Genomic DNA, 26,461 nt, shown 5'->3' with positions numbered 1-26,461 from the left:
AGATGGACTTCTAGATAACTACCCAAGATAAGTGAAAACATATGTCTGTATAAAAATGTGTACATGAATGTTTTTATAGCAGCATTATTCATAAGAACTAAAGGGCAGAAACAACTTAAATGTGTATCAGCTGATGAATGGATAACCCAATTTGTATATACATGCAATGGTGTACTAATATATGCTACAACATAGATGAGTCTTAAAAGTGTTATGCAAAGCCCACATATTATGTGATTCTAGTCATGTGAGATATCTAGAATAGTGAGATATAATGGAGGCAGAAAGTAGCTTAGTGGTTGCTTAGAATTGAAAAGGTAAGATTGAGTATGATAGTTAAAGCATGATGAAACTTTTTTTCAAGGTGATGAAAATGTTCTAAAATCAATGGAGATGGTAGTTGCACAGTTCTGTGAGTATACTACAAAGCGTTGAATTATACACGTTGATTTTATTCTATGTGAATTATATTTCAATAAAGCTACTATAAAAGAAATGTCTATCTCCCCAGGTAAATTACATGTGTTTTGGTATCACAGATATTGTTTATTTTATAACCATTATATTGCTTTTTAGACTTTAGAGTGTAGCATACAGCCACAAACAGCCTTTAGTGATTTGAGTTACTGAAAAAAAATCTTCTATTTTAGACTGAGTGATATAAATTGCCTGAAATGGGAGGTTTGCTTTGCCTTCATAGTAGATGTTAATTTTGTTATCTTAAAAATAAATTTATAAAAGTTGTTTTAGCACATTTGGAGATCCAAAAAAGATTGATGTCTTTTATCTTGTATGTATATGTTCTAGCTTTATCTTCCTCTACAGTCTTAACTTTTGTTAACATTTTTAGAGTTCGCATTAAGACTTCTGCTCAGTATAAATCAAATTGTGTCAAACAGTGACATGAAAAATGTCTTTTTCCAGGTAGAAATTACAACCTGAATATGAAATATGATATGATAGTAAACCAACGAAAGACATGAAAGACAGTTGTTCTTTAGAAAATGGACTTAATAGGGAGGTTTCCTTCTTAGTTTTAGTTTTAGGGAAGGGAGAAATGTAATGGTAGGTTCTATGATTTTAGGATCCTTTTTCTAAATCTTATTCTTTTTTTTTAATTAATTATTTGGGTGTGCCAGGTCTTAGTTGCGGCACACGGGATCTTCATTCCTGCGTGCGGGATCTTTAGTTGCAGCATTCAGGATCTCTTTTTTAGTTGCGGCATGTGGGATCTAGTTCCCTGACCAGGGATCGAACCTGGGCCCCCTGTATTGGGAGTGTGGCGTCTTAGCCACTGGACCACCAGGGAAGTCCCTCTAAATCTTATTCTTAATTAAGTTGATTAGAATTATATTATTTCAATATTTTAAATATTAAAAATCTTCATTTTGTTTAACATTATGACTTTTGCTGTCAGATTTTAAAGTCGATTAATTATACAAAGAAGAAAAAACAAGTTAGCTTACATATAAAATTATTTTTCATTATTTTATTTCTTCTATAATTTGAAGTCTTTTTGTAGCCTCAATAAGTAGCATTGCTAAAATAGCTGGAGCATTTTATAAAAGACTTGGTGGATTAGGTGATATGATTAATCCCCCAAAACTCCCCATTCCTTCTGTGAAACCTTGTGACTGTCGCTCAGGACGCCCTGGACATTTGGGGCTTAAAAGGCTGCTCTCCAACATGCACCCTCACTTATGTACATTTCAGTGAAGTTGGAAGCTTACCAAGAATCAATGATTGCGGCGAGCCGTTTCTGACCGGCAGAATAACGAGCCGCCACACGCAAGATTCTTCTCGTATCACACTTTATTGGAGCACAGCTTGGTTGAAGAAAGATGGAAGGAAGACCCCGCAATCCTATAGCAGTCTGCTTATATAGGGATTAAGAACATGTGTCGCTCTGTGATTGGCTTTCGCCGATGGTGCGATTTGTGAGCCAACATCGGATAGGTCGCTACTTTACGCAAGCGCAGTGGCCACAGGAAGGATGACTCAGCTTATTTCAGCTTCCTGCCGCGTAGCAGTTAGCTGACCGCGCCCTACATCTCCCCCTTTTTTATTTATTAGAACACCAAGCGGAATGTAGCCCGTACAAGTGTTCACCTCATGATGTGCTCACTGTTCGAGGGCAGTTTTCCGTTGGCATGTCTGAGACACCTTCCTGCGTGCAATGCCAACAAGGGCTGCAGGGTGCAAAGGCTGACTCAGAATAATGGCTGATTCCCTATAGAGGTGCAATGGCAACAAGGCCTCTCTGTGCAAGGGCAATCAAGAATAGGCCTTGATTCCCTATAGAGGTGCAATGGCAACAAGGCCTCTCTGTGCAAGGGCAATCAGGACAATGGATGACTCCCTATAGAGGTGCAATGGCAACAAGGCCTCTCTGTGCAGGGGCAATCAGGACAATGGATGACTCCCTATAGAGGTGCAATGGCGACAAGGCCTCTCTGTGCAAGGGCAATCAGGACAATGGATGACTCCCTATAGAGGTGCAATGGCGACAAGGCCTCTCTGTGCAAGGGCAATCATTTCGAATTATTCAGGGCGGAGAGCCAGGCTGCGGGAGAATCTCCTTCCTTAATAGCCAGAAGTGCCTGAGTGAGCAGGACCCCATCTCGATGTGCCCTGATGCGCACACGACAGACCAACCAGAGACACAGCATAATCCCAAATACACAGCAGACTCCAAAGATTCCTACCCCCACCCACTCCCCAAAGAAGGAAAAGGCAGAAGAGAGCCAAGAGGCAAAATCTCCAAAGGCAACGGGCCCGGCAGCACTCAGTTGCACAATCTGAATAATCCTTTGTGGAATTCCAACTAATACAAAGCTCAGCATCTTCTCCGAAGTTTTCTTCAACAATTCTCGTCAGTCTTGATGGCACCCAGATCGGATCTTGATCCTGTGGGGAGACACAAAGAGATCCCCTGGATCGAGTAATAACACGATCCGGGCCCTTCCATTGATTGGACAACACATCTTTCCACATCACTTTGCCATAATTTTTATGGTTTGTTGCCACATGGCGTTCAGCAGAGGTTTCTTTATCATCATTTAAATGTAAAAAATTTATGGTAAATAAGGCAAGTGAAAGTCTCTGTCTAGGGGTACAGTTCTCTGCGATTCCCCCTTTTTGTTTTATTAAGAGTTCTTTAAGCTGATCTGCCTCATTGACAAACCCTGTCGTTCACAATAGGCTTTCATTAGTTTACTAAGTGGTGTATGCCTCTTAATCTTAAACTGCACCACAGAACCATCCTGCCCCGCCACCTTCAAATTAATATGATCGTTGTTCTCAGTCTTGACTCCTTCCTTGGGCTTTTCGTCGGCCATGGCCTTGTGGATTATAGGGCAAGCCTGTAATATGAATCACCTGCATTTTTTGACTAAAAAGAGCAAAGCTTTTGGAATGCCTCTGGGGCTAACCCCAGTCTTTTGGGTAACAACTCTTCACAATATTCCTAGCCAAAGCTCTGGTAATGTTAAATTTTTTTTCTTAAGACTGTAGATGACACATGATATAGCTTATGAAACTCTTGAGCCTGTGTCGTAGAGTCCAGCGCTGCCAGAGCGCGTGTGGAAATTAAATTAAAAGGACACATCCAAACAGGTTGAGAATCATCACAGCGTTCTAATTGTGCATTTGTAATAGCTTGTTCTACCTTTTGAAGTGCCTGATGGGCTTCTGGGGTCAATTGGCGTGGGGAATTAAGATCAGGCTCCTAAAAAATTTACAACATCTCCCTTCTGTATTCCCTCGGGAGCAAGAAACAATCCCCCATTCCCTAAATATTTAATCAAAACGCCTAAGGCCTGTTCAAGCAACTCCATACAAGGGGCTTTATCTCGACTATTCAAAGGAATAGAAAAGACGCCATTTCCCTAATTTTTTCTTAATTATTCCAGGGTGACTAGGAGGGTTCTAAATGCCCTAATTGTAACTGCTCATCCACTAGTTTGGATGCCGCCTCCAGCTTTTCCTTTGACAAAGGCCACTGAGGTACCCACACAGGTGTTGTGGTCCTCCATGTAATCATAAACTCAGTGACCCTTGAGAAAAACCCAAGCCTCGGCGGTTTAAAATTCCGCGGGCTTCTATAGGGGCGGTCATGCCTTATAACTTACGTCTTATCCCTCTATTAGATATCAGGTTGAAACAAATATAATTCCTTAAACTCATCTAGGATTGGATATAATCCTGGCACCGTTTCTTGCTTTTCCTTTTGTTTTCTTTTTTCTCTTTTCATAATTTCAGGCCTGTCTACCGTAGTCCCTGTTTGTTCATTCTCTGATGCGCTATCTTGACACATGCTAAGAGCCTTGCGTCCTCGTTGAATAATTTCTTCACATTTTCCTTCCTTTAGGCAAGAAAGTATCATGCTCCACAAGGGGAGAGCGCCTCGAGAAAGTTCTCCCCTTGTGTTACACTCCTCTAGGTCTTTTCCGAGTTTTTCCCATGACGGAACAGTCAAGCTGCCTGATACCCCAAACCACGGCGCGGCACTTTCGATATCTTGTAGCAGCCTACTTATGGTTCTATGAGAGAGCTTTAGCCCTCGGTCCCTTAAAAGGGCTTGAATAGGCTCATGAAAATCAGTTGTAGGCTCCGTGGACGAACTATTCCCAAAAATGCTTGACTTATCTATCGGCCAGGGAAGACACACTCGATCGGGCTGGTGGCACCGTAGCCACAAACAAACGAAAAACATGAGAAACACTAAAAGGACAAAAGCGAAAGTAAAAACTTCAGGCTCCAAACCCCCGAAAAACATACCTGACTGGACTATTCACCAACGGTTACCACTCCGTGTGTCGAGTTCTGAATCGGTCCTCCATGCAGGGCGCGAAGTTCCCGGGTTTCGGCACCACTTGCGGCGAGCCGTTTCTGACCGGCAGAATAACGAGCCGCCACACGCAAGATTCTTCTCGTATCACACTTTATTGGAGCACAGCTTGGTTGAAGAAAGATGGAAGGAAGACCCCGCAATCCTATAGCAGTCTGCTTATATAGGGATTAAGAACATGTGTCGCTCTGTGATTGGCTTTCGCCGATGGTGCGATTTGTGAGCCAACATCGGATAGGTCGCTACTTTACGCAAGCGCAGTGGCCACAGGAAGGATGACTCAGCTTATTTCAGCTTCCTGCCGCGTAGCAGTTAGCTGACCGCGCCCTACAAATGATGTTTCTTTGCAAACCTGCCAGTTTTATTTTTGTTATTGGAATTACATTAAATTTTCATGTTTTGTAAATTGATGAAGTATGAATGCAAAAATTTGTTTCCATTAAATTAAATTTTCGTATTTTGGAAAGAATAAACAGAGGTTGTTTACAAATGTTCTTAATCTGATGATCAGCTATAAAAAACTGGGGAAAAAGTTTGGAAAGATTCTGTGTTCCAGTTATTTCATCAGTGTCTTCAGGTTTTCATTAAATAAAAACAATAACCGGAAATCATAGTTGGTATATAATGGGTGTGGTTTGTGCAAAAATACTGTGCAGTCTATGAATCAGTAGACTTACATTCTAAAAGAAGGCTTGGCTCTGTAACAAAATATTGGCCAGTGGTTTTGCACTTATATGTGTGATTTTAAAATATACTTTTTAAGGCATGCAAGTACAACTTAAAAAAAATTCTTTATTTAGCTGACAATGGCTTTCTAAAGTTAAAAAAAAATGATCACATAAAAAGGTATCTAGTATACTTTGGGCCTAGTTTCCTAATAGTCATACATACCATCATTTACAAGAAGTTTGCAGTCAAGTTGTTGTCCTCCCTATCCTTAACCATTGATAAGAATAAAATATCTTCTGTTCCATCTCTGGATACCTGCAACTGTTAAATTTAATAATTATTCCCTCTGTCTACCCATAGAACTTAATTCTTGTTTTTCTTTGTGTGTATCACATTGTATTGCTAATATCTGATTATGTGTCTATCACAATGGACTCTGTACTTTTCTTCCTAATGTCTAGCACAATGATTTGCTTAAAGCAGTACTCAATAAATGTTTAAGATCATACATTTTTCTACCCTTTAAAATTGATAGATTTAAATGACATGCATTTTCTTCAAGATGTGTCGAAATGGATGTCTTCATTTTCTGCATTGGAGAGTATAAGTTTGTACATACATTTTTCTGAAGGATTGTTTGGAAAAATGTGTATAAGAGTCTTAAAAACTGTAAACCTTTGATTCAATAATTACATTTCTTACAGCTTATTCTAAGAAACAATCAGAGATACATACAAACTTCGGATATAATATTTGTTGTGAAATTATTTATAAAATCGAAAGATTGGCGCAAACCTATATTTTCAACATAAGAAATTCACTCGAATTTTGCTACATCTATATGGTACAATACTACTTTAAAAATAATTCTCAAAGATGATAAAGGACATCAGACAGTGCAAACAATATATTATCAATAAATTATAGCTTATTAAATTTGGCACATTTTTTTAATCATCATGATAATTTTGGACCCTGATTGTGTGTCCATCATATGTACCATTCCACTCAATTCTGTGTCATCAATAAATTAATATGTATGCCATCTTGTTTATCTAATTTATTGTTGGACTGAGAGTTTATATAGTAAACCACTAGAGATTGGGCAGGTTCATATGCTTCACCCTCTTGATCCAGATAATCTTCATGTGCTTGTGCTTGGCATAGTTATGAAAACATACAGTTTGGTCTTTGGTCTGCATTGCTAGAGAAACATAGTCTGGTCTTTGGTCTGCAATGGCTACACTATAGTAGTAATATCCTGCCATTTCTTTCTTTGCTCTCTGCTTCAGTGGACATTGCTTCTTCCATTTGTCCTGCTATAGGCTCCTGGCCATTTTATCCCACTCTTCCTTGTTTCCTACTTGGATATAATGGAAAGTATGAAATTATAGGAGTTACTGAGTAGCTTCTTAGCTACTTATCTCAAACGCTTGACTAGATTTGACAATTTGAAAGCACTGTCATTAATGATAAAACTGGCTTTTAATCAATGAAATTAGGTACTTTTACAATAAGGTGAGATGATTCCACTTGAAGAATTACTTTTAGTAGATACCCGTTTTGACAGAATTAATTGTGATTTATTATAAGCAAAATATGTTTAATCACATCTTACGATCGTCGTCTTTTGGACAAAGAAATGCACCTGCATGTAAATCTTGGCTTGATAAAGATGTGCACAGTCACAAAATTCAGTTTTATGGTTGGAAGGCACAGAACCCATGATCTGGTTCTTTGTTGTAATTATTGCCATCGAGAATTGTACTTTAAACTTTCTTTTGCTTCAGATTTGTACCAGTGCCTTGCTGAATTTAATAGATACTTTTCTCTACCCTTCCTCGTTAATTCTCATGTGGACACTGATGACTAGGCAATATTTCCTACTTTTGGAGGCTCTAAGGGACTTATATAAAGCTCAAGTGGCTTTCTAAAGTTAAAAAAACTTTAGATTTTATATCTCTCTCCTGTATTTTGAGCATCATGTAGTTGAGCCTTTATATACATCATTCTTTACATTACTTTTATTGAAAAGGATTTTATGAATGGTTAAATAAGTCACTGGCATAAATTTTTTTCACTAAGATTCTGACTTTTCTAAGGATTAAAACAATGTAATATATATCTTCAAAAGTACCAAGCAATGTATAAGCTCCCTAAAATAAGCTCAGTACTTAATTACTTGAATTAAGATAAATAGACATCTAATAACTTGAATTAAGATAAACAGGCATCTAATATTGGGTTGGCCAAGAAGTTCATTCTGGTTTTTCCATAACATCTAACAGAAAAACTCAAACAAACTTTTTGGCAAACCCAATACAACCTTCCCCCAGAGGAGTTATTTTTTAAAAAAATAACGATGTTATTTTTTAAAAAAATCAACAATGTTATTTTTTAAAAAGTACAAAAATGACTAAATAGAGAGAGAGTCTCTTTCTTTGCCCTGTAATCTTGGCATTGTAACAGTCCAAATGTGAGGTAGTATAATGGAGAAAAACCACAAGGTGTGGCTTTTCATTGTTACAGCTTCAAACTCCCTACTTGCTTCCATCCTCCGTAAACAGCTCTTGGGAACTCTCTAGCTGCAGTCTCCGTGAGTTCTCCCAATTTTCCTTGTACATTTCCAGCCAGCATTTGGAGAAATACTTGCTTAAAATATTTATCTCCTAAATAGAAAAATAACTCTGGAACTGTTCAAAATCTCAATGGTACACGTAATTAATGGAAAACATTTCACAAATAAAGTTGATGTAAAGATAATATAAGTACTTAGGTTTAACTCTGGATAGACAGATATTAGAGACGAGCTTACTATAGACCTTTTATAACAATTTAGCCCTAAACTACCGCCTTTCTAAAGAGTCCTTTATAAAAGATTATAAACTTGTTTGACTTTTAACAATAATATAGTTAATCATAATCACCTCACACTTAGCCTGTGTTTCTATGTTGCAGTAGTTATTCTAGCTAGAATAAACAAGTTTACATTCTAAAGTCATATGTGTGAGCTAAAGGCTAATATTAAGGAAAAATAACTTTTCCAGGAAAGGCACACAAGGAAGAAGTTATTTTACTTTTACTAAAAGAGTACTCTGTAACACAGAGGAACATTACTGTAGAGAGTAATCAGAAGTGTTTATGTGCATTCCATTTTAAAAATCAATAGTGTGATTTCATTAAAGATACCCTAGGCTGGCCTTTTGAGAATCTCTCTATTAATAGGGCTATGTAAATTCTTAATCCTCTTTTTTGCTGTCATTATATTGAGAATATAAAAATGAATAATTGAATGATTGAGGAACGTTCTTGAGACTATTATTTGGAAGAATTATTGGGGCAGAATCAGTGCCTTTTCTCTGCTGGAAACAGTGACTAAAAAGAAAGTGTGCAGGCTCCTGGTATTGTTATGAAGGTCGTGCTCCTGGGCTTTGTATAACTGCAGGGTATTTAAAGTTCCTGGTATCCTTGGAAACACAAACTGTTTGTGATACCAATTGGTGCTTGTGTTTCAATGATGTCACACAATTTACAGATCCACACAATGGATCTCTTGTTTGTGGACCTGCAGAGGAGTTCAGATAGTTTTGGAAAAGCACCTGAAGAGAGAGAGAGTTTTCTCTGAGGCTTTAATTTTAAGAACCAGTGACAATCTTACTATCCATTCCTTAATCTTTTGAGTTTGGATTCAACTTTTTTAAAAAAGAAAAAAATATCACCTGCTAAATTTCTTTTTATATGTGTGTATGTATATGTATATATAGATATATATGTCTACATCTATCTATCTATATATATTTTGGCTACATTGGGTCTTCTTTGCTGTGCTCAGGCTTTCTCTAGTTGTGGCGAGCTGGGGCTACTCTCTTTGTTGTGGAGCACGGGCTCTAGGCATGCAGGCTTCAGTAGTTGTGGCATGTGGGCTCAGTAGTTGTGGCGCATGGCCTTAGTTGCTCCGTGGCATGTGGGATCTTCCCGGACCAGGGCTCAAACCCGTGTCCCCTGCACTGGCAGGTGGATTCTTAGCCACTGTGCCACCAGGGAAGCCCTAAATTTCTTTTTGTTTCACATTCTTGTGATTGCTTTTGAGGAGTATATACATGTTTTTGTGCTAATTGAAACCTGTAGAGAGACAGATGAGAATTAATTGCTACTCTCAAGTTTAGCCATCAGCTGTGCAGTGGTAAGAGGCTTATAGAGCTGAGAGTATTTGAACTAATTGGTTAGAATAAAACAGTGCCATTGAAAAGATTATTTTCTTTTTTCTCCTCCCTCTCTTTCTCCTTCCCCCTTCCCCTCTCCTCCCCCTTCCCTTCCCCTCCTCCCTTCCCTCCCCTCCCCCCACTCCCCCCACCTCAGACGTAATTGGTAGGCTGACTTAAATGATGCACATTAATTTGACCAAACCAGTCCAAAAACAAGAATGTGTTTCTTCTCTTACATTCACTTCTGCTTATAATTGTTTCTATGGCCAAGTGGCTATAGGTTTATTGGCTCTTCCTTTGTAAAGTTTGCATCAGGAATGTTGTGTATATTCATGGTGCAGTGATCTACCAGAACCTGTCCAATGATAACAGATGCAAACCTGTGTAGTTTGTTTGTTTCCCCAGAATATGTCCATGGAAAAATTTATTTATATATATCATATAATCCTGATGATCATTCATAGTTTAAATTGTTTTTTCCCCTCATTTTTTTCCAATATTTTTAGCATCAGTAGTTTTGAATTGGATTAAGAAATGACTCCATTATTTCAGATATATGATGTAAAAAGAATAATAAGAGCTTACATTTACTGACGTCTTACAATATGCCAGACACTGTCTAAATGCTTGACATTTCTTATTTAATCCTCACCACTTCCCTGTGAAGAGAAACCATATTGTTCCCATTTTAAAAGTAAGAAAACTGAGGGCCTGAGAGGTTAAGTATCTTGACTAGAGTCTCACAGCTGGTAAACCATGGGATTCCTTATCAAGCAGTCTTAGAGTCTGTGCTCTTAACCCCTCGAAAATATGTCTCTCAATAACAGTGACAATAATGAGAACTAATATTTATTGAGCCAGAATTTCTTCCCTGTGCCAGAAATTGAGAAATTGTTCTCAGCTTTTTCTAGTGTGTTAACTTAATCAAATAACCTACGCTGGGGACATGGGTCCTGCCATGACTCTGAGCCTCACTGCCAAATTTCTGGTTTTAGTAGTCTCTTCTCAAAGATCTTTGTAAACAATTCAAATCTGCTGAAAATCAGGGTTGAGTTATGCTAAGCAGCTCTATATAAGAATCCTAGCCGAGGTCAGTATGTGCCAGGGCACTGTGAGTTAGTATCACCTTCCTGTATATTGAAGTACTTTATTACTTATCTTCCAGGGGAAATTAAAACCTTAGAGAGTCATATGAAGAGTATAAGTTTCAACTCCATGTTCCAAATGCTATATATATATTAAAGCCTTATAGCCGGCATTTCCTTTTTGATTCCTAGGTTCTTTAAGTAGACTTGAACTAGTTAAAAATAGGTGGTTCCCTAGTAACAGGTGGTTCTGTAATGGCTTTTTTTTTTTTTTTTTTTTTTGGTTCTCTGACTATTAATAGAGGAAATTAAGAATCTGTGGACTCAAAGTTAGCATTTCTATGCCACCCACACTCTGTACCACGATAGAGAAGTTGAATTATGGATGTATTGAAGTGCTTTAAACTTTGTCTTGTTTCTTGTCCATCAGCTTGATAATTGATCAACTTAAGCTTGGAGCTTGCCTTTAATCATTTTCTAATTTGGTAGTATCTAACTATATATTTTTTATTGAATAAAGTTATTTTAAAATTTAATCTTTTTAAAATTAATTTTTATTGGAGTTAAAATTTAATCTTAAAGTAGTAGATGTATATAGTTACAAGTGGGTACTACAAGGACTGAAATGCAAAAGAGTGGCTAGCTTCCTTACCCATTGCTGCAGCTAGTTTCTGTTCCATGCAGGCATCCACTTTCAGCTCCTTTAGAGGCTTTTTCTACTATTTACCTTCATATTTTAAAATAATTCATGATTCACACATACTCATATGAAAATATAGATAGACTTACATAGTTTCAAACACTCTTTGTTTGGAACTATCTTCCACTTTTAATCTATTTTAAAAATTATCTCTACACACACACACACACACACACACACACACACACACACACACGACACACACACAATACCATGATCTTATTCTCTTTTATAATTGAGAAAGGAGGATCAGAGAGGTTAAATCATTTGCCCCAAATCATAGAAGTAGTAAGTAGCAGATTTGAATATAATCATCTGACTACACAGCTAAATTCATGTTTCATATGAGTTAGATTTGTTCAAAATGGGACCATATAGTGATTTCCCCTACCTTTTTAATGCCCAGGTGGTTAATAATAATACTAACAAATAAACTTTTATTCTGTGCTTAGTATGTGTGAGGCATTTATGAAGCACTTGATATGTATTATCTCATTTGAACCTCACAGAAATCCCTAAGAGAATAGTTGTTTTGTCATCCTTATTTTAAAAATGAAGAAATTGAGGTTTACTTAGGTTGAGTAGTTTGACCAGTCACACAACTTATAAACAGAAGATCTAGAATCTTTTTAAAGATAATTTTTATTGAAATATAATGTACACAGAGAAAAGTGCACAAATCCTATAGCTTGGTGTATAGCTTGATGAATTTGCATAAAGACAACATACCTGAGTAACTTGGACCCTGCTGAAGAAACAGAACATTACTAGCGTCCCAGGAACTCACTTATGTCCTTTCTCAGTCACTGTACATCCAAAAACTAACTATGATGCTGAGTTTAATATTGTAGGTGAATTTTACATTTTTGAACTTTCCATAAGCCATTATACGGCTTTTATGTCTGAATTCTCTTGCTCAATATTTGTGAGCTTTATATATGGTGTTACATGTAGTTGTTTTTTCACTCTCATTGGTATATAATATTCCATTTTCTAAATTTTCACAATTTAACCATTCTGTTTGTGGTCATTTTGGATTGTTCCTAGTTTTTACTATTAAGAATAGTGCTGCCGTGTGCATTCTGACACGTCTTTTGCTGAATAAGTGTCCACATTTCTCTTGGGTATATATCTAGGAGTAGAATTGCTAGATATGTATATGTTCTGTTTTAGTAAATATTGGCAGTTTTCCAGAGTGATTTTACCAATTCACACTCACACCTGCAGTTACTTTACATCCTCACCAACATTGTATCTTTTTCATTATAGCTATTCTGGTGGGTGTGTAGTAATATCTCACTGTGGTTTTAATTTGCATTTCCCTGATGATTAATAAAGCTGGGCAACTTTTTACATGTTAAGTGGACATTTTGATACTCTTTTTTATGAAGTGGTAGTCATGTCTTTTGCCCATTTTTCATTTGGATGTCTGCCCCTTTCTTAACAGAATATATTGGTTTTCCTTACCTCTGTCCCCTTTTTCTGAGTCATGAACTTCTGACTCTTCTAGTTTTTATTCTGGCATTTATACATCTCTTTATTCTGAACAATATGCATATACTACTGCATTTTTATTCGTCAATTTTAGAGCTTTTTGTTGATTTTCTATTATGATAGGTGAGGATTAAGCTGTCATATACAGTCATCCCAAATTCCTTATCATAGTTATCTATCTATCTATCTATATATTTAAAAATCATTATTCAATATTCCTTTTTTCTTTTCCATCTCTTTGTCTTTTTGTTCTGCTTTCTGGGATTATTTTCTGAACCTTATCTTCCACTTGTACTGTTGAATTTTGTTTTATATTTTTTTCTATCATGTTTTTAATATCAGGAGCTCTTTTTAGTTCTATGAATGTTGTTTTTTATGAAAGGTATCCTGTTTTTGTTTCATGGATGCCATTACTTCTCATGTCTCTTTGAGGATAATGGTGGCTGTTTGGTCTTTTCCTCCTATATCACTTGTATCTCCTTCAAGTTGCCTTTTTCTGTTTGTTTTGATCTCTGTTTTCTCATGCTAGAGGCTTTCCTCTGATCTCTGGTAATCCTTGTTTGTCTGATTCAGATTAAGAATGGATTATAAGAAAATTGCCTGGAAGATCTGAGTATGAGGTTGGGCCTTGTCCACTGAGGGCTTTATCGTAAGGTGATCTGGGTGGCTGTTTGTTGGGAGAGCCCCTTTGGTTAGTATCTTTGGTTCTTTCCTCTTGAGCTGATCGGATTCCCAAAGAGTGCTCTTCTAATTGCCTGCCTGCTGAGTACAAGTCTATCTGCCTGTTATGAGAGTCAAATGGGGGGTGAAGAGAACTTTGGAGGAAGCACTTCTAAGCATTCCTTGAACATTTCCAGGATGCTCTTCTCAACTGTGACAGTCATCCTTTAGTCCACCCCTTATTTTACCCTTCCAAGCAAGCAAACCTCTGTTCTTTTACCTGGGTTGGGGAGATAGTTACCCATTAAATAGTCAGAGAGAGAATCTTGGGACTCTGATTCATCTTTTTTTTTAATTGAAGTATAGTTGATTTATAATGTGTTAGTTTCAGGTATACAGCAAAGTGATTATACATATATTTACATATTATATATATATTCTTTTTCAGATTCTTTTCCCATATAGGTTATTACAAAATATTGATATAGTTCCCTGTGCTAAACAGTAGGTCCTTGTTGTTTATCTGTTTTATATACAGTCATGTGTATATGTTACTCCCAAATTCCTAATTTCTACCCCTGCTCACCGCCCCCCCCTTTCCCCTTTGGTAACCATAAGTTTATTTTCTATGTTTGTGGGGACTCTCATTCTTAAATCAGTTTTACCCAGTTCTTGTTTTAGACCACCCCTTCTCCCCATTGAGAGGTACCTAGTGCTGGCCTATCCCTGAGCTTTTTGAGGATTCTCTAGTATAAATTGGGTTGGTTCTTACATTTTCTCACTCTTATCTCAGGATTCAATTTTCTCAGGTCTGGTTAAGTCAGTTAACACTTGAATGTATTCTTTATAGCTTCTAAAATTTTTACTTATTTCCTCTCTCCGTTTTCTCTGTCGTTGTGGGTTATCGTCACTGTCTCTACATATAAATATAAATTTATCTTTACTGTAGTTTCAGTGGGGTTTTGAGAAGGACTGAAATTATATGTTCAGTCTGCCATTTTATCCTAGTAGCTGCCATGTATTTCTTGAAATGAAATTTGAATAAGGCATTTGTGGACCTCTTGAAGTAATTCCGGGTTCTTTTGTAGGCCAAGGTTAGAAGTCTTAGACCTAGATAGACAGATCCTAGCTTTTGACTGATTTTTTTTTTTTCCTGATGTGAACCAAACTAAATTCATCAGCTGCTCCCTCAAACCTAATCTTCTTCCAGAATTCTTTTTTTTTTAACATCTTTATTGGAGTATAATTGCTTTACAATTGTGTGTTAGTTTCTGCTTTATAACAAAGTGAATCAGTTATACATATATATATGTTCCCATATCTCTTCCCTCTCGAGTCTCCCTCCCTCCCACCCTCCCTATCCCACCCCTCTAGGTGGTCACAAAGCACCGAGCTGATCTCCCTGTGCTATGTGGCTGCTTCCCACTAGCTATCTATTTTACGTTTGGTAGTGTATATATGTCCATGCCACTCTCTCACTTTGTCACAGCTTACCCTTCCCCCCTCAATATCCTCAAGTCTCAGTAAATGAAACCCCCATTCACCTCTTCACACAAATGCAAATCAGCGGTGTCACTCTCCTGTTAAAACATTTTGGGGGCTTCCTTTCCTTCCTAGGATCAAGATCAACATCCTTAACTTGGTTTATAGGTCTCTGGGTGTTCTTGGCCTGGACTATTTCACCAGCCCCCTAACTCTGCGCTTACCTTCTTGCTCCCCACGCATCAGTCATAGGGGCCTCCTTTTCAGATTGTTAGAGGAGCAGAACCACTTTATTCTTCAAGAGCTTTTGGGCCTGTGATTTCATTTGTCTGAAATGCTAATACTTATAGTCCTTTCCATACTGACACACCAGTAACCATGCTCCCAGCTGCAATAATACCCCAGACTAATTCCATAGCTCTCATTCTGTGCTCCCACAGCACCCTATACTGCTTCTTTATAGTGTGTATCATAATTATTTAATCGTATGCTAATTGTACAGTATTTGACCCCTCAACTAAATTCCATGAGTTCAGTGGCTTGGTCTGTCTTGTTCACTGTTAGATCCCCAGCATTGAGTACAGTGCTTTACACACAGTGCATAAATACTTACTGAATTACAACCAAAACCAAATGAAACAAAAAAACAAGGAGAAGCTTTATGATATGCTAGAAAAAATCCTAGTTTATATATCAGACTAAATTCTAAGATAACTGTGCTAGATGTGTCACTTTGAACAAGTAATTTTATATCTCTGAGCCTCATTTTATTAATCTATGAATTGAGGAAGTGTGATTTACTGACCTTCAAGATCTTTCAACTCTGATTTGTTTCCCAAAGGGTCTCCTTCTTCCTCTTCTATGCATTTCTTATCCTGTTGACCTTTATTTTTTAAATTTCTTCTCCCACTTGATTCTCATCATTATTTGCTTCCCTATATTCTTTTTTTTCTCTTTACTGTCTATAATGTGAAATGTATCCCTCGATATCTGAACTCTCACCATTTAAATATTTGCTACGATCTCTTGGAAATTTTTAACTTAAAATTGACTATTCACATTGAAATATCATTGAAAGAAACTTGCATGTATGTTCCGGCCAAAAACATTAAGTTGCACGTTAATCTGAGTGAGAGAATATGGAGTAGACTATTGTCCGTGAATCCGTTGTTTTCACAACAGGATTGTGTTTCGTGATAATGTTGTTTAAAGGTTTCATGCAATCTAAATTATCTTTTTTTAAAAATATCTTTATTTATTTATTTAAATAAAAAAAATTTATTTATTTTTGGCTGCGTTGGGTCTTTGTTGCTGCGCACAGGCTTTCTCTAGGTGCGGTGAGCGGGGGCTACTCTTCGTTGCGAAGTGCATGCTTCTCATTGTGGTGGCTTCTCTTGTTGCGGAGCACGGGCTCTAGGCACGCAGGCTTCAGTAGTCGTGGCATACGGTCTTCAGTAGTTGTGGCTCGCGGGCTCTAGAGCGCAGGCTCAGTAGTTGTGGCGCATGGGTTTAGTTGCTCTGTGGCATGTGGGATCTTCCTGGACCAGGGCCCGAACCCGTGTCCCCTGTATTGTCAGGCGGATTCTTAATCACTGTGCCACCAGGGAAGCTCCAATTATCTTTTAAGATAATGGAAAAGCCTGTGAAAAGTAGGTGAGCCTAGGAGGATTAGAAAAGCTCTTATGTTAGGAAATGATAAAGGCTGAGAGACAAAAGACAAAAAGTTAAAAGATATAAACTTGGCTGTGCACATGTTCTGATGTATTATACATATGATTTTTACCTATTTGTGAGAAAAAATAAAATTATGAAAGTGATGTTAGTTTTTGAAAACTCATAGTTAATTTAATTTTGTTGTGCTATTTGCATTCATTATGCATCTTTAACAGATAATTGTTTCTTTACATTATAGAACACGTTTGCAGTAAAAAAGGAAGATGTAACTTGTATCCAATACCGTATATATGTGCAAATGTATTCACTAACAAGTTTATTAAATATTAAATGATTTTATAAGTTTAGTTTTAATTTAGAAATTTTTGGTGGATTGTATAGGGGGGCTTAAGAATACTTAATATTGGGGGAAATTAATTGGGCGTTTTAGATGGGCTTGAACTGAATTATTCTTTTTCCACTTAAAATCAGAATATAGTCTCCGTTATGTGAAAATTTGCCATCCAGCACATTTTCAGAAATGGACTAGATTTAGATAGGAGGGATGTACGTTCTATTTGTGTTGATTGTATTGAAGAGAAAATGTGAAATGCTTCCTTTTACTGCTTTATAGTCTCATATTTTAGTTGTTTGTTTCCCCTTACTCATTTGAGGTCATTGGTTTTTTGATAACAGGAAAGGTTTTTCACCTCTCATGTAAGTCAGCTGAGTTGTGTCAGGACCTAGCTGACTGAATTGGCTTGGTGACTTAGCAGTGAGTGACTGATAGGATTCTTTAGAGAAGCCTGCACATATTATCTCCTTGATAATTTTCACTGTAAGCTCAGTGATTTGTGGTTCAAACAGGTCACAATTCAGAAAAGATGCAAATTTAGGTCTGTGTTCTATTCCATTTGATACTGTGGAGAGAGGTAGAGCTATTAAAAAAATTTTTAATGCTGCCAAACTCTTGATAAGTTTTATTTTTTAATGCAGTCTGCCTTCTTCTACTCCGCTATAGTGAGATAATGACACAGTATTGGCAGTATAACCAATTGTGAAAACCCTAGAAACTGATCTCTCAATAGTGGTAAGCTATTTACTTTTTTTTCCCTTTCTCCTCTAAGAATCACATTCTTTTAAAAGCTCTACTTCTTTCCCCACAGCAGCTGCCCCTAAAGGAAAGTGATGAGATTCAATTCAAAAAGAGGCAGGCATGGGGGATATATTAATATAGGAAGAGGTACTAAATATAACAAGAAGATTGAGTATTACATAGTGTTTGAGATTAATTCTTAGTATAGTTTGTTTTTCTACCAGTAACAGGAACATGAGCTACAAAAAGGATCTTGAGTTTTGATCATTTATACAACACCATGGTTATGTTTTAAGTGGCAGACTTATATTTTCTTACACTTTTCTTATATTTGCACAGTGCTTGACTGTTTAAGAAAACTTGCAATAGACCCCCTTTTTTTCCTTCTAAGGATGAGTATATAAATGAATTATTTTATTTTGAGTATTTTCTGTTTAGATAAGAGTATGAACTGTAGATGTGAGTTGTCTATTAGGATTGAAGAGCAAGCTGTGATTGACTGCCATTTGTCATCTTAACATGGCATCATTCATAACATTCCATTCAGTTACCCAAGCCATATAGTTGCTTTAGCTGTGCTTGGCCCAATGTGGCAATTATGGGACTTATTTCTTCTAATGCGTATCTAAAAAGTGAAGGAAAACGAAATGATCTGCTCTGCCTGCTGTTGCATGGCACAAGTGATAAGGTGCAATGCAAACTGTGTACTAGTGATGTGGAAGGGAGAAGCAAGGTGGAACCATCATAGGAATGGCTTCCCAAACTAAAATTAGTTCTTCTGCAAAGAAAAGTGTTACCTTTATCAAGGAATAGTTGATAAAGAATATTAAGTCAGTCATGCCTTTAAGGAACTTATTACGTTGTTTTCAGTTAAGTGTGATGGAGCAGAGTTAGAATAACCCCTGTGCTTAGCCCCTGGTGCTGCTGAGACTGAGAGTAAGGCAGCAGAAGAGCTGTTTGCAAACCTTAGGCTAAAGGAAATAATTCACCAGAAAGAAGAGTCATATGTTATCTCCTGCTTGTCTTCTATTCTCTTAAAAAGGGTGATGGTGAGCATAGGGGATTTCCTGACTAGCCACAAGTGATCCATTTTCTGGAAAAAAAAGACACAAACCTGTCTCTTAAGGGGAAAAAAACAACAGTATTTATTGACGATGATAAAATTTAAGATCCAAAACAAAGATCAGTATTTTGGAAAACTTGAATCTGCCACGTGGAGCTTGACAGCTTCCCAGTACTTATAGACTTTTCTGATGACCAAGACTTTCTGAAGATTAATGAGTGTGATTTTTTGATATTATGTAATGAAAAGTGTCAATGTTTGGAAGATCTGCAAAACTAAGTGAACCGTTTTTTCCTATATGATCAGTGCAGAGTGCCCCAAAGTCATGCATATGGGTAAAAAGATCCATTCAAAGGGCAAGGTAGACCAATGATTTTTAACTTAACAGAGTATGAAAAGTTTATTGAAGTGGTGTCAAATTCCACAATTTACTTACTTTTAAGGAGCAACTGCTTGCCAGTTTTTGTTATAGTATTAGAAAAGGTGAGGCACAGTTACCTGAAAATGCTATTAAAATACTCTTTCCTGGGCTTCCCTGGTGGCGCAGTGGTTGAGAATCTGCCTGCCAATGCAGGAGACACGGGTTCGAGCCCTGGTCTGGGAAGATCCCACATGCCGCGGAGCAACTAGACCCGTGAGCCACAACTACTGAGCCTGCACGTCTGGAGCTTCTGCTCCACAACAAGAGAGGCCGCGACAGTGGGAGGCCCGCGTACCGCGATGAAGAGTGGCCCCTGCTCACCGCAACTAGAGAAAGCCCATGCACAGAAACGAAGACCCAACACAGCCAAAACTAAGTAAATTTAAAAAAAAAATACTCTTCCCTTTTCCAACTATATATCTGTGTGAGTCTAGATTTTCTACTTATACTTCAACCAAAACAACATAAAGCAAGAGATTAAAAGTTGAAACAGATACAAGAACCCAGCTGTCTTCTATTCAGCCAGATTTTAAAGAGATTTGCAAAACTTCAGTGTCACTCCTCTCACTAATTATTTTGTTTTGTTTGGAAAATAGTTGCATTTCATCAAAAATGTGTTATTTATGTTAACATGCAGTAGGTTTGTTATTGTTGTTAAATGAGTAAATATTTTAAAAATTTCTCAGTTTTAATTTCTAATATGGTAAATATTGATAAATATAACCCACATAAACAAAATCTCTTTGAAAACAAAGAGAAACAAAATCTCAATTTTAAAAGTCTAAAGGGATCATGAGATCAAAAAATTTTGATAATTACTAGTCTACATGGTAATATCCAGTCTCAAAGAAGCACTCTCCAATGGGATTCATTGAGTAACCGCTGATTCTTTTTAATGTTTCTAAAATTATTCAATTTTTGTAATAAGGCCAGCATCTAATATCCTTAGTATCCTTATAGGAATGGGACAGCGCAAATATAAAATTTTTTTCCAGTTTTGCTATTAAGATTCTTATTTGTAATTCTAAGGTAGTTATCATATTCTGTAGTGAATTTTAGATACTAAATGTAATTGCAAGTCAGAAATTAGAAGTGTGTCACCAGAGTAGGAGAGAAAGAGGGTGGGAGGGAGGAAAGGAGGGAGGGAGGGGAGGACTGGAAAATTGGTAAAGTGAAATACGGCAATAATCTGAGTTTGTCCTGTTAATATAGTCTCAGTAAACAGGCTTTACAAGTGTACTATTAAACCTTCATTTAGCCATGGAAATGAGGACAAGATAGAATGAATAAATTAAATTTATAGGTTTAAAAAAAATTATTTAAATTGTTACTTAAAGTGCCCTTCAAACCTTAATCCAGAAATGCTAAAAAGAACCAAAAAAATCCTACTTATTCTAACTTCTTTCTTGTTTTCTTCCTTTTATGCACTCTTATAAAATGATCAAAATATGGATAATAGAGAGTAGAAAAAAATGTGAAACTATAAAATTTATAATGTGGCTAATCAACCTCATAATTTAGACTGACAGAAAAATGTAAAATATAGAAGTATTGCTCCCTATTTCATTCTACCTTTAGCCTTGGAGAGGAGTAATTTGGGGTCCCCAATATGCTTTATGAGACATTGTCTCATTTCACAATACCATGAAGAAACTAGGAACAAAGCTGCAGTTGGAGAAGGGGAGAGCATTAAGGGAGACTGTAAGAGAATTAACTCAGGATGACACAGGGAAGATAATTTAGGTTTTCTTAAATTCAGTGCTGATGCAGATTTATATTTTGTCAGGAAAACTGGGTTTCCTGCTGTAATACAGTTTCCTATATTCTAATTTTATGGACAGAGTCTGTCAATGTCTTCTTGCTCAGTGTGGATCATAAGATTACTATTCAGATTAAATTGCAGGGGGCAGTTTAGGTCACCCACGGCCAACTTACATAAGAAGGTTAGTCATTTGAATGAAAACTTGTCTAGGCCACAAAACCACCACATTTCTACATAAAGTAGGTGCATCCCTCTCTGTTGAAGTGGTCTTGGTATTCGACTCTAAAAATAGGCCTACACTGTGGTAAAAATCTAACCCATTTGTTTATCCAAATCATGTGAAGAAAATCAGCTTTGACATGGCTTTTAAGTTCAGGCAAGAATCTTTTATCTGTGTCAAAAATGATTGAGTCAGTTCCTTTAAAGCTTTTTGTGATAATTTTAGGAAAATTTGACATATAAAGAAAACTTTAAATTAATTTAAATGCTTGAAATAAAAGAGTTAAGGGGGCTTCCCTGGTGGCACAGTGGTTGGGAGTCCGCCTGCCGATGCAGGGGACACGGGTTCATGACCTGGTCTGGAAAGATCCCACATGCCGCGGAGCGGCTGGGCCCGTGAGCCATGGCTGCTGAGCCTGCGCGTCCGGAGCCTGTGCTCCGCAACGGGAGAGGCCGCAACAGTGAGAGGCCCGCATGATGAGAGAGTTGGCGTAGAATGGAAAAGCTATCGATGCAGCATGTACTGGTTGTGCGAGGTTCAGAGGAGATAGAAGTGGAAAAACAAGGGGAAAAAGGAAAAACAGTGAACTTCTAAGAATTAGTAACATGTCAAGCCAAGCCCTGGTAATGTTATTAGTTCTTGAATTTTGAGTTATTTTGGAGGGTAGTTGATAAGTTCCCCAAGCGTGCAGAGCAACAAGTTTAGATAGACTTTTAGAGAGCAAAGAAGTTAAGCCAGAAGGAGCACTGAAGATAATCTTGGGCACATAAGGGGATGCAAGAAAAGAGACATATACCTAATGCCCTAAGTACTAACTTCTTTACTTTCTACAGATCTCCAGCTATAGGTATGCATATTTGAATAATTATAGCATAAAAACATCTAGGAAATCATTTGAATTTCCTTGAAGTCAGTCAATACCAGGAATACCTATCATCCTGTGATAAAAAGACTAAAAGTCCTTAGAAAGTAATAGTAATGAAGATTCTCACCTAATAGGTAAAATGTGCTTATTTATTATTACAACTCTCCTGCACTCATGGGTGTTTGTTTTCTAATTTCTTCAGTTTGAGGTGCTCCTCTAGTGTAATAATTAATAGTAATAAGTAATGTATTTTACTGTTTCCTGCAGTATATTCCTGAGAGGAACTAGTCCTTCATGGCTAAAGAACTTTTTTTTTTGGCGGTACGCGGGCCTCTCACTGTTGTGGCCTCTCCCGTTGCGGAGCACAGGCTCCGGACGCGCAGGCCCAGCGGCCATGGCTCACGGGCCCAGCTGCTCCACAGCATGTGGGATCCTCCCGGACCGGGGCACGAACCCGCGCCCCCTGCATCGGCAGGCGGACTCTCAACCACTGCGCCACCAGGGAAGCCCCATAAAGAACTTTTAATATATACTGAACTGTCATAAAAGCCTTACTCAATGGATCTAATGTGTACTTATGGTTAAATTATGTTCCAAGTTTTTCAACAGGCCAAATGAACAAACAGATCATATTAAAGAGTTTTTAATTGATCTTTTTGGATCTGACCCCTAAAGCAAAGGTAAAAAAAGCAAAAATAAACAAGTAGGACTATATCAAACTAAAAAGCTTCTGTACAGCAAAGGAAACCATCAATGAAATGGCAGCCTTCTGAACTGGAGAAAATATTTGCAAATCATATATCTGATAAGGAGTTAATATCCAAAATATATGAAGAACTCATACAACTCAGCAAAACAAACAAACACCCAAAACAGTCTGATTGAGGCTATGGGGAGGGGGAAGAGTAAACGGTGACAAAGCGATAAAGAGGCATGGACATATATACACTACTAAACGTAAGGTAGATAGCTAGTGGGAAGCAGCCGCATAGCACAGGGAGATCAGCTCGGTGCTTTGTGACTGCCTGGAGGGGTGGGATAGGGAGGGTGGGAGGGAGGGAGACGCAAGCGGGAAGAGATATGGGAACATATGTGTATATATAACTGATTCATTTTGTTGTGAAGCTGAAACTAACATACCATTGTAAAGCAATTATACTCCAATAAAGATGTTTAAAAAAAAAAAAAAAAGAGAGTGAAGAAAAAAAAATTGGGCAGAGGATCTGAATAGACATTTTTCCAAAGAAAACATATAGATGGACAACAAGTATATAAGGTGTTGAACTTCCCTAATCATCAGGGAAATGCAAATCAAAACCACAATGAGATATCACTCACACCTGTTAGAATGGCTATTATCAAAAAGACAAGAAATAGCAAGTGTTGGCAAGGATGTAGAGAAAAGGGAAGCCTCGTGCACTGCTGGTGGGAATGTAAATTGGTGCAGCCACTATGGAAAACAGTATAGAGGTTCCTCAAAAAATTAAAATGGAACTACCATTCAATCCAACAATTTCATTTCTGGGTGTTATCCAAAGAACATGAAAACACTAATTGGAAAAGATACATACAGTAGCCAAGATATGGAAACAACCTAAGTGTCCATTGGTGGATAAATAGAATACTACTCAGCCATTGAAAGAAATGAAATCTTGTCATTTACGACAACATGGATGGACCTTGAGGGTATTATGCTAAATGAAATAAGTCAGACAGAGGAAAACTAATACTGTATGACCTCACTTATATGTGGAATCTAAAAACCAAAACAAACAAACAAAACAAAACTCAGAGATTCAGAGAACAGAATGGTGATTTCCAAGAGGAAGGGGTGGTGGGTGAGGGGGTGAAAGGTTTTAAGAGGTACAAATTTCCACTTACAAGTCATGGGGATGTCAACTGTAGCATGGTGATTATAATATTGTGGTGTATATTTGAAAGTTACCAAGAGAATAAATCTTAGAAAGTTCTCATCAGAAGAAAAAAAATTTTTTTTGTAACTTTTTATGGTGACAGATGGTAATTAGACTTATTGGGGTCATTATTTTGCAGTGTATACAAATATTGAATCATTACATTGCACACTTGAAACTAGTATAATGTTACACATCAATTATACCTTAATAAAAGAAAAAAAAACTAAAGTAACAGGAAATGAGACGTTTAGAAGAGTTGAAACATTTAACTTTGATATTGTGTGCCTCCACCTTTAAGAGACATGATGGTAATATGTTTAGATCTTTCCTTGAGGAAATTGCCTTCTATATTTTTAAGATCTTACTGGCCTCTAGTGGTAATATGATGCTGTAGTTTAACCATTTCTAAATCTTACAACTGACTAGAAATAAAGTTATTTTGAAGACATAGGCTGCCAATAACTCACTCCTTCAGTACTGGATCAGCAGCACTCTTGAGTGTACATGCAATATCATCTTCTTCCTAAAGATAGTCTATCTTTTGTTCTTGTCTCTGAGTCATGCCCACCTCTTTCTTTTGAATGATACTAGTTTTGCTCTGAAGTGACCTCTCATTATTTTAGTGCATGCACAGTGGTGATTACTATGTCAAGTTTGTACTAACAATTCTTCCTAGTGTCTCAGCCCTCTTTTCTGCGGACTATGGGGCAAAATTTTCCCTCTGTATATAACTTTTTATTTTCGTCAGAGGAATTTAAGTTTTCAGTTTACCATTTAGATTTATGTTTAGACCTCCTTACTTTGATTTTGAAGAATCTTACATTTGAACTACAAGTTTACCAAACATGGCAATGATTTGTCACTTTTGTTTTTTGTGTTTGTCACACAGATGTGAAAGGGCCACCTACCCATCGTCTGTCTTGTGGCCAGTCACCCTACACCGACACAACAACATGGGAGCGGAAGTACTGCATCCTTACAGACAGCCAGCTGGTGTTGCTCAACAAGGAAAAGGAGGTGAGGTGGATATTACGAGGAAAGCTACTTCCCTTTTCTGACCAAATTCCTGAAATAATCTAGTTTTTATTTGCATCTTGATGAGTTGCATTTATGAAAATGGAGACTTTATGAAGGACACACTCTAAGTGGGTCTAAGGGACTGCTGATGTCATCATGATGATACGTTATTGCCGCAAAGGCGTGACGTCAACAAAACAGGGCTGGATTTTCACTAAGGAATAGTGAAAGAGATATTGAGTTGAGTAATTTGGAATGAGAATGGGTTGGATTGTGTAGACCTGGCCCTGAAAGTGGTCCAGAGAGGCTATTGGAAATTGTATCAGTCTAGCTCCTCGCAAGTAACAAATAGCATAGTCAGCAGATTAATTGAAAGCGGTTTAATGAAGGGACTATACAGAGTCATGGGCAGCATAGGGGACCCATCAGAGGGGGATAAAGTACACATGAACTGGCAACAGCAGAAAGCAGTTGTCACCCTAGACCTTCAGGGCAAGGGAAGGGAGCAATGTTTCTGGAACCCAGAGAACTGTAGTTGCATGAAAGGACTGCATAACAGTTGCTATGGCTATACACAAAAGAACACAGCCTCTACCAAAACAAAAATGGCCAGCAGGGAGGAAGCAAGGGAGAACAGACACACCAGGTCTCTTTCCTGCTTTCTGATTTCTTGCCAGTGTTACCTACTGGCCAAACCTAACTTGAAGCCAAAGGAAAAGATTGCTTTTGATGTGTTCTGTAGAGATTTGTTTCCTGAAGCACAGCAAGGGAGAGAAGGGCAGAGAGTAGATCTGGAGAGGCAGACAGAATGTAATTATTACAGACATCTAGTTCTAGGTAAACTTTCTGTCCCTCTAAGTGAAAAAACCCTTGAACTTATCATATACTATTACTACTTTACTCCTCAAACTATTACAGTGTACAAATCCTTCCACATCCAAATAATTCATTTGCTTATTGGTGATGTATTGGATAGTTGACTTGGTAAGGCCAAAAAACCATCCTACTCCACAACATAAAAAAATTAGTATGATCTTGACAAGAAGAGGGATAATGGGAGGGAAGGAGAAGAAGAGATCTCATTCGATGAAGGAGAAAGATTAATTGCCAAAAATATATATAAATAACTAGAAAACTGTAGGTAGAATATCAATTTCATAAGCCATCCCTCTGGAAAAGTTAGTTCAGAGGAAGCAGTGCGCAGAAAACACATTTCTTAATTCTAGTCTGTGGATCTCTACCTCCCTTTTCTCTCTCTCCTCCCCCTCTGTCCCTTTTCTTTTGCATCTCTTCTCTTACTTACC

General features: G+C 37.4%; 1 protein-coding gene and 1 long non-coding RNA gene across 16 annotated transcripts in view; one reads left to right on the top strand and one right to left on the bottom strand.

Moving 5' to 3' along the window:
- RASAL2 (RAS protein activator like 2) overlaps positions 1 to 26,461 on the top strand; it is a 384,407-nt gene that overhangs the window by 168,988 nt on the left and 188,958 nt on the right. For 14 of the 15 annotated variants that reach the window (XM_019952448.3, XM_073803926.1, XM_019952446.3 and 11 more), the window contains exon 2: positions 25,030 to 25,157. In XM_019952448.3, the coding sequence (XP_019808007.1) occupies positions 25,030 to 25,157 (128 nt within the window). Of the gene's footprint in view, positions 1 to 19,701; positions 19,754 to 25,029; positions 25,158 to 26,461 lie in introns of those variants that run through there. The other variant, XM_073803964.1, reaches the window with a different exon arrangement.
- Positions 1,795 to 5,178, bottom strand: LOC141278557 (uncharacterized). Its single transcript, XR_012331387.1, has 2 exons — positions 4,780 to 5,178; positions 1,795 to 2,907 (listed from the first exon to the last, which is right to left on the bottom strand). It is a non-coding gene; the product is annotated as an uncharacterized lncRNA (long non-coding RNA).

This window comes from Tursiops truncatus, chromosome 1 (genome assembly GCF_011762595.2).
Source record: "Tursiops truncatus isolate mTurTru1 chromosome 1, mTurTru1.mat.Y, whole genome shotgun sequence".
Classification (NCBI taxonomy): domain Eukaryota; kingdom Metazoa; phylum Chordata; class Mammalia; order Artiodactyla; family Delphinidae; genus Tursiops; species Tursiops truncatus.
This window is presented reverse-complemented; position numbering and strand designations above follow the sequence as displayed.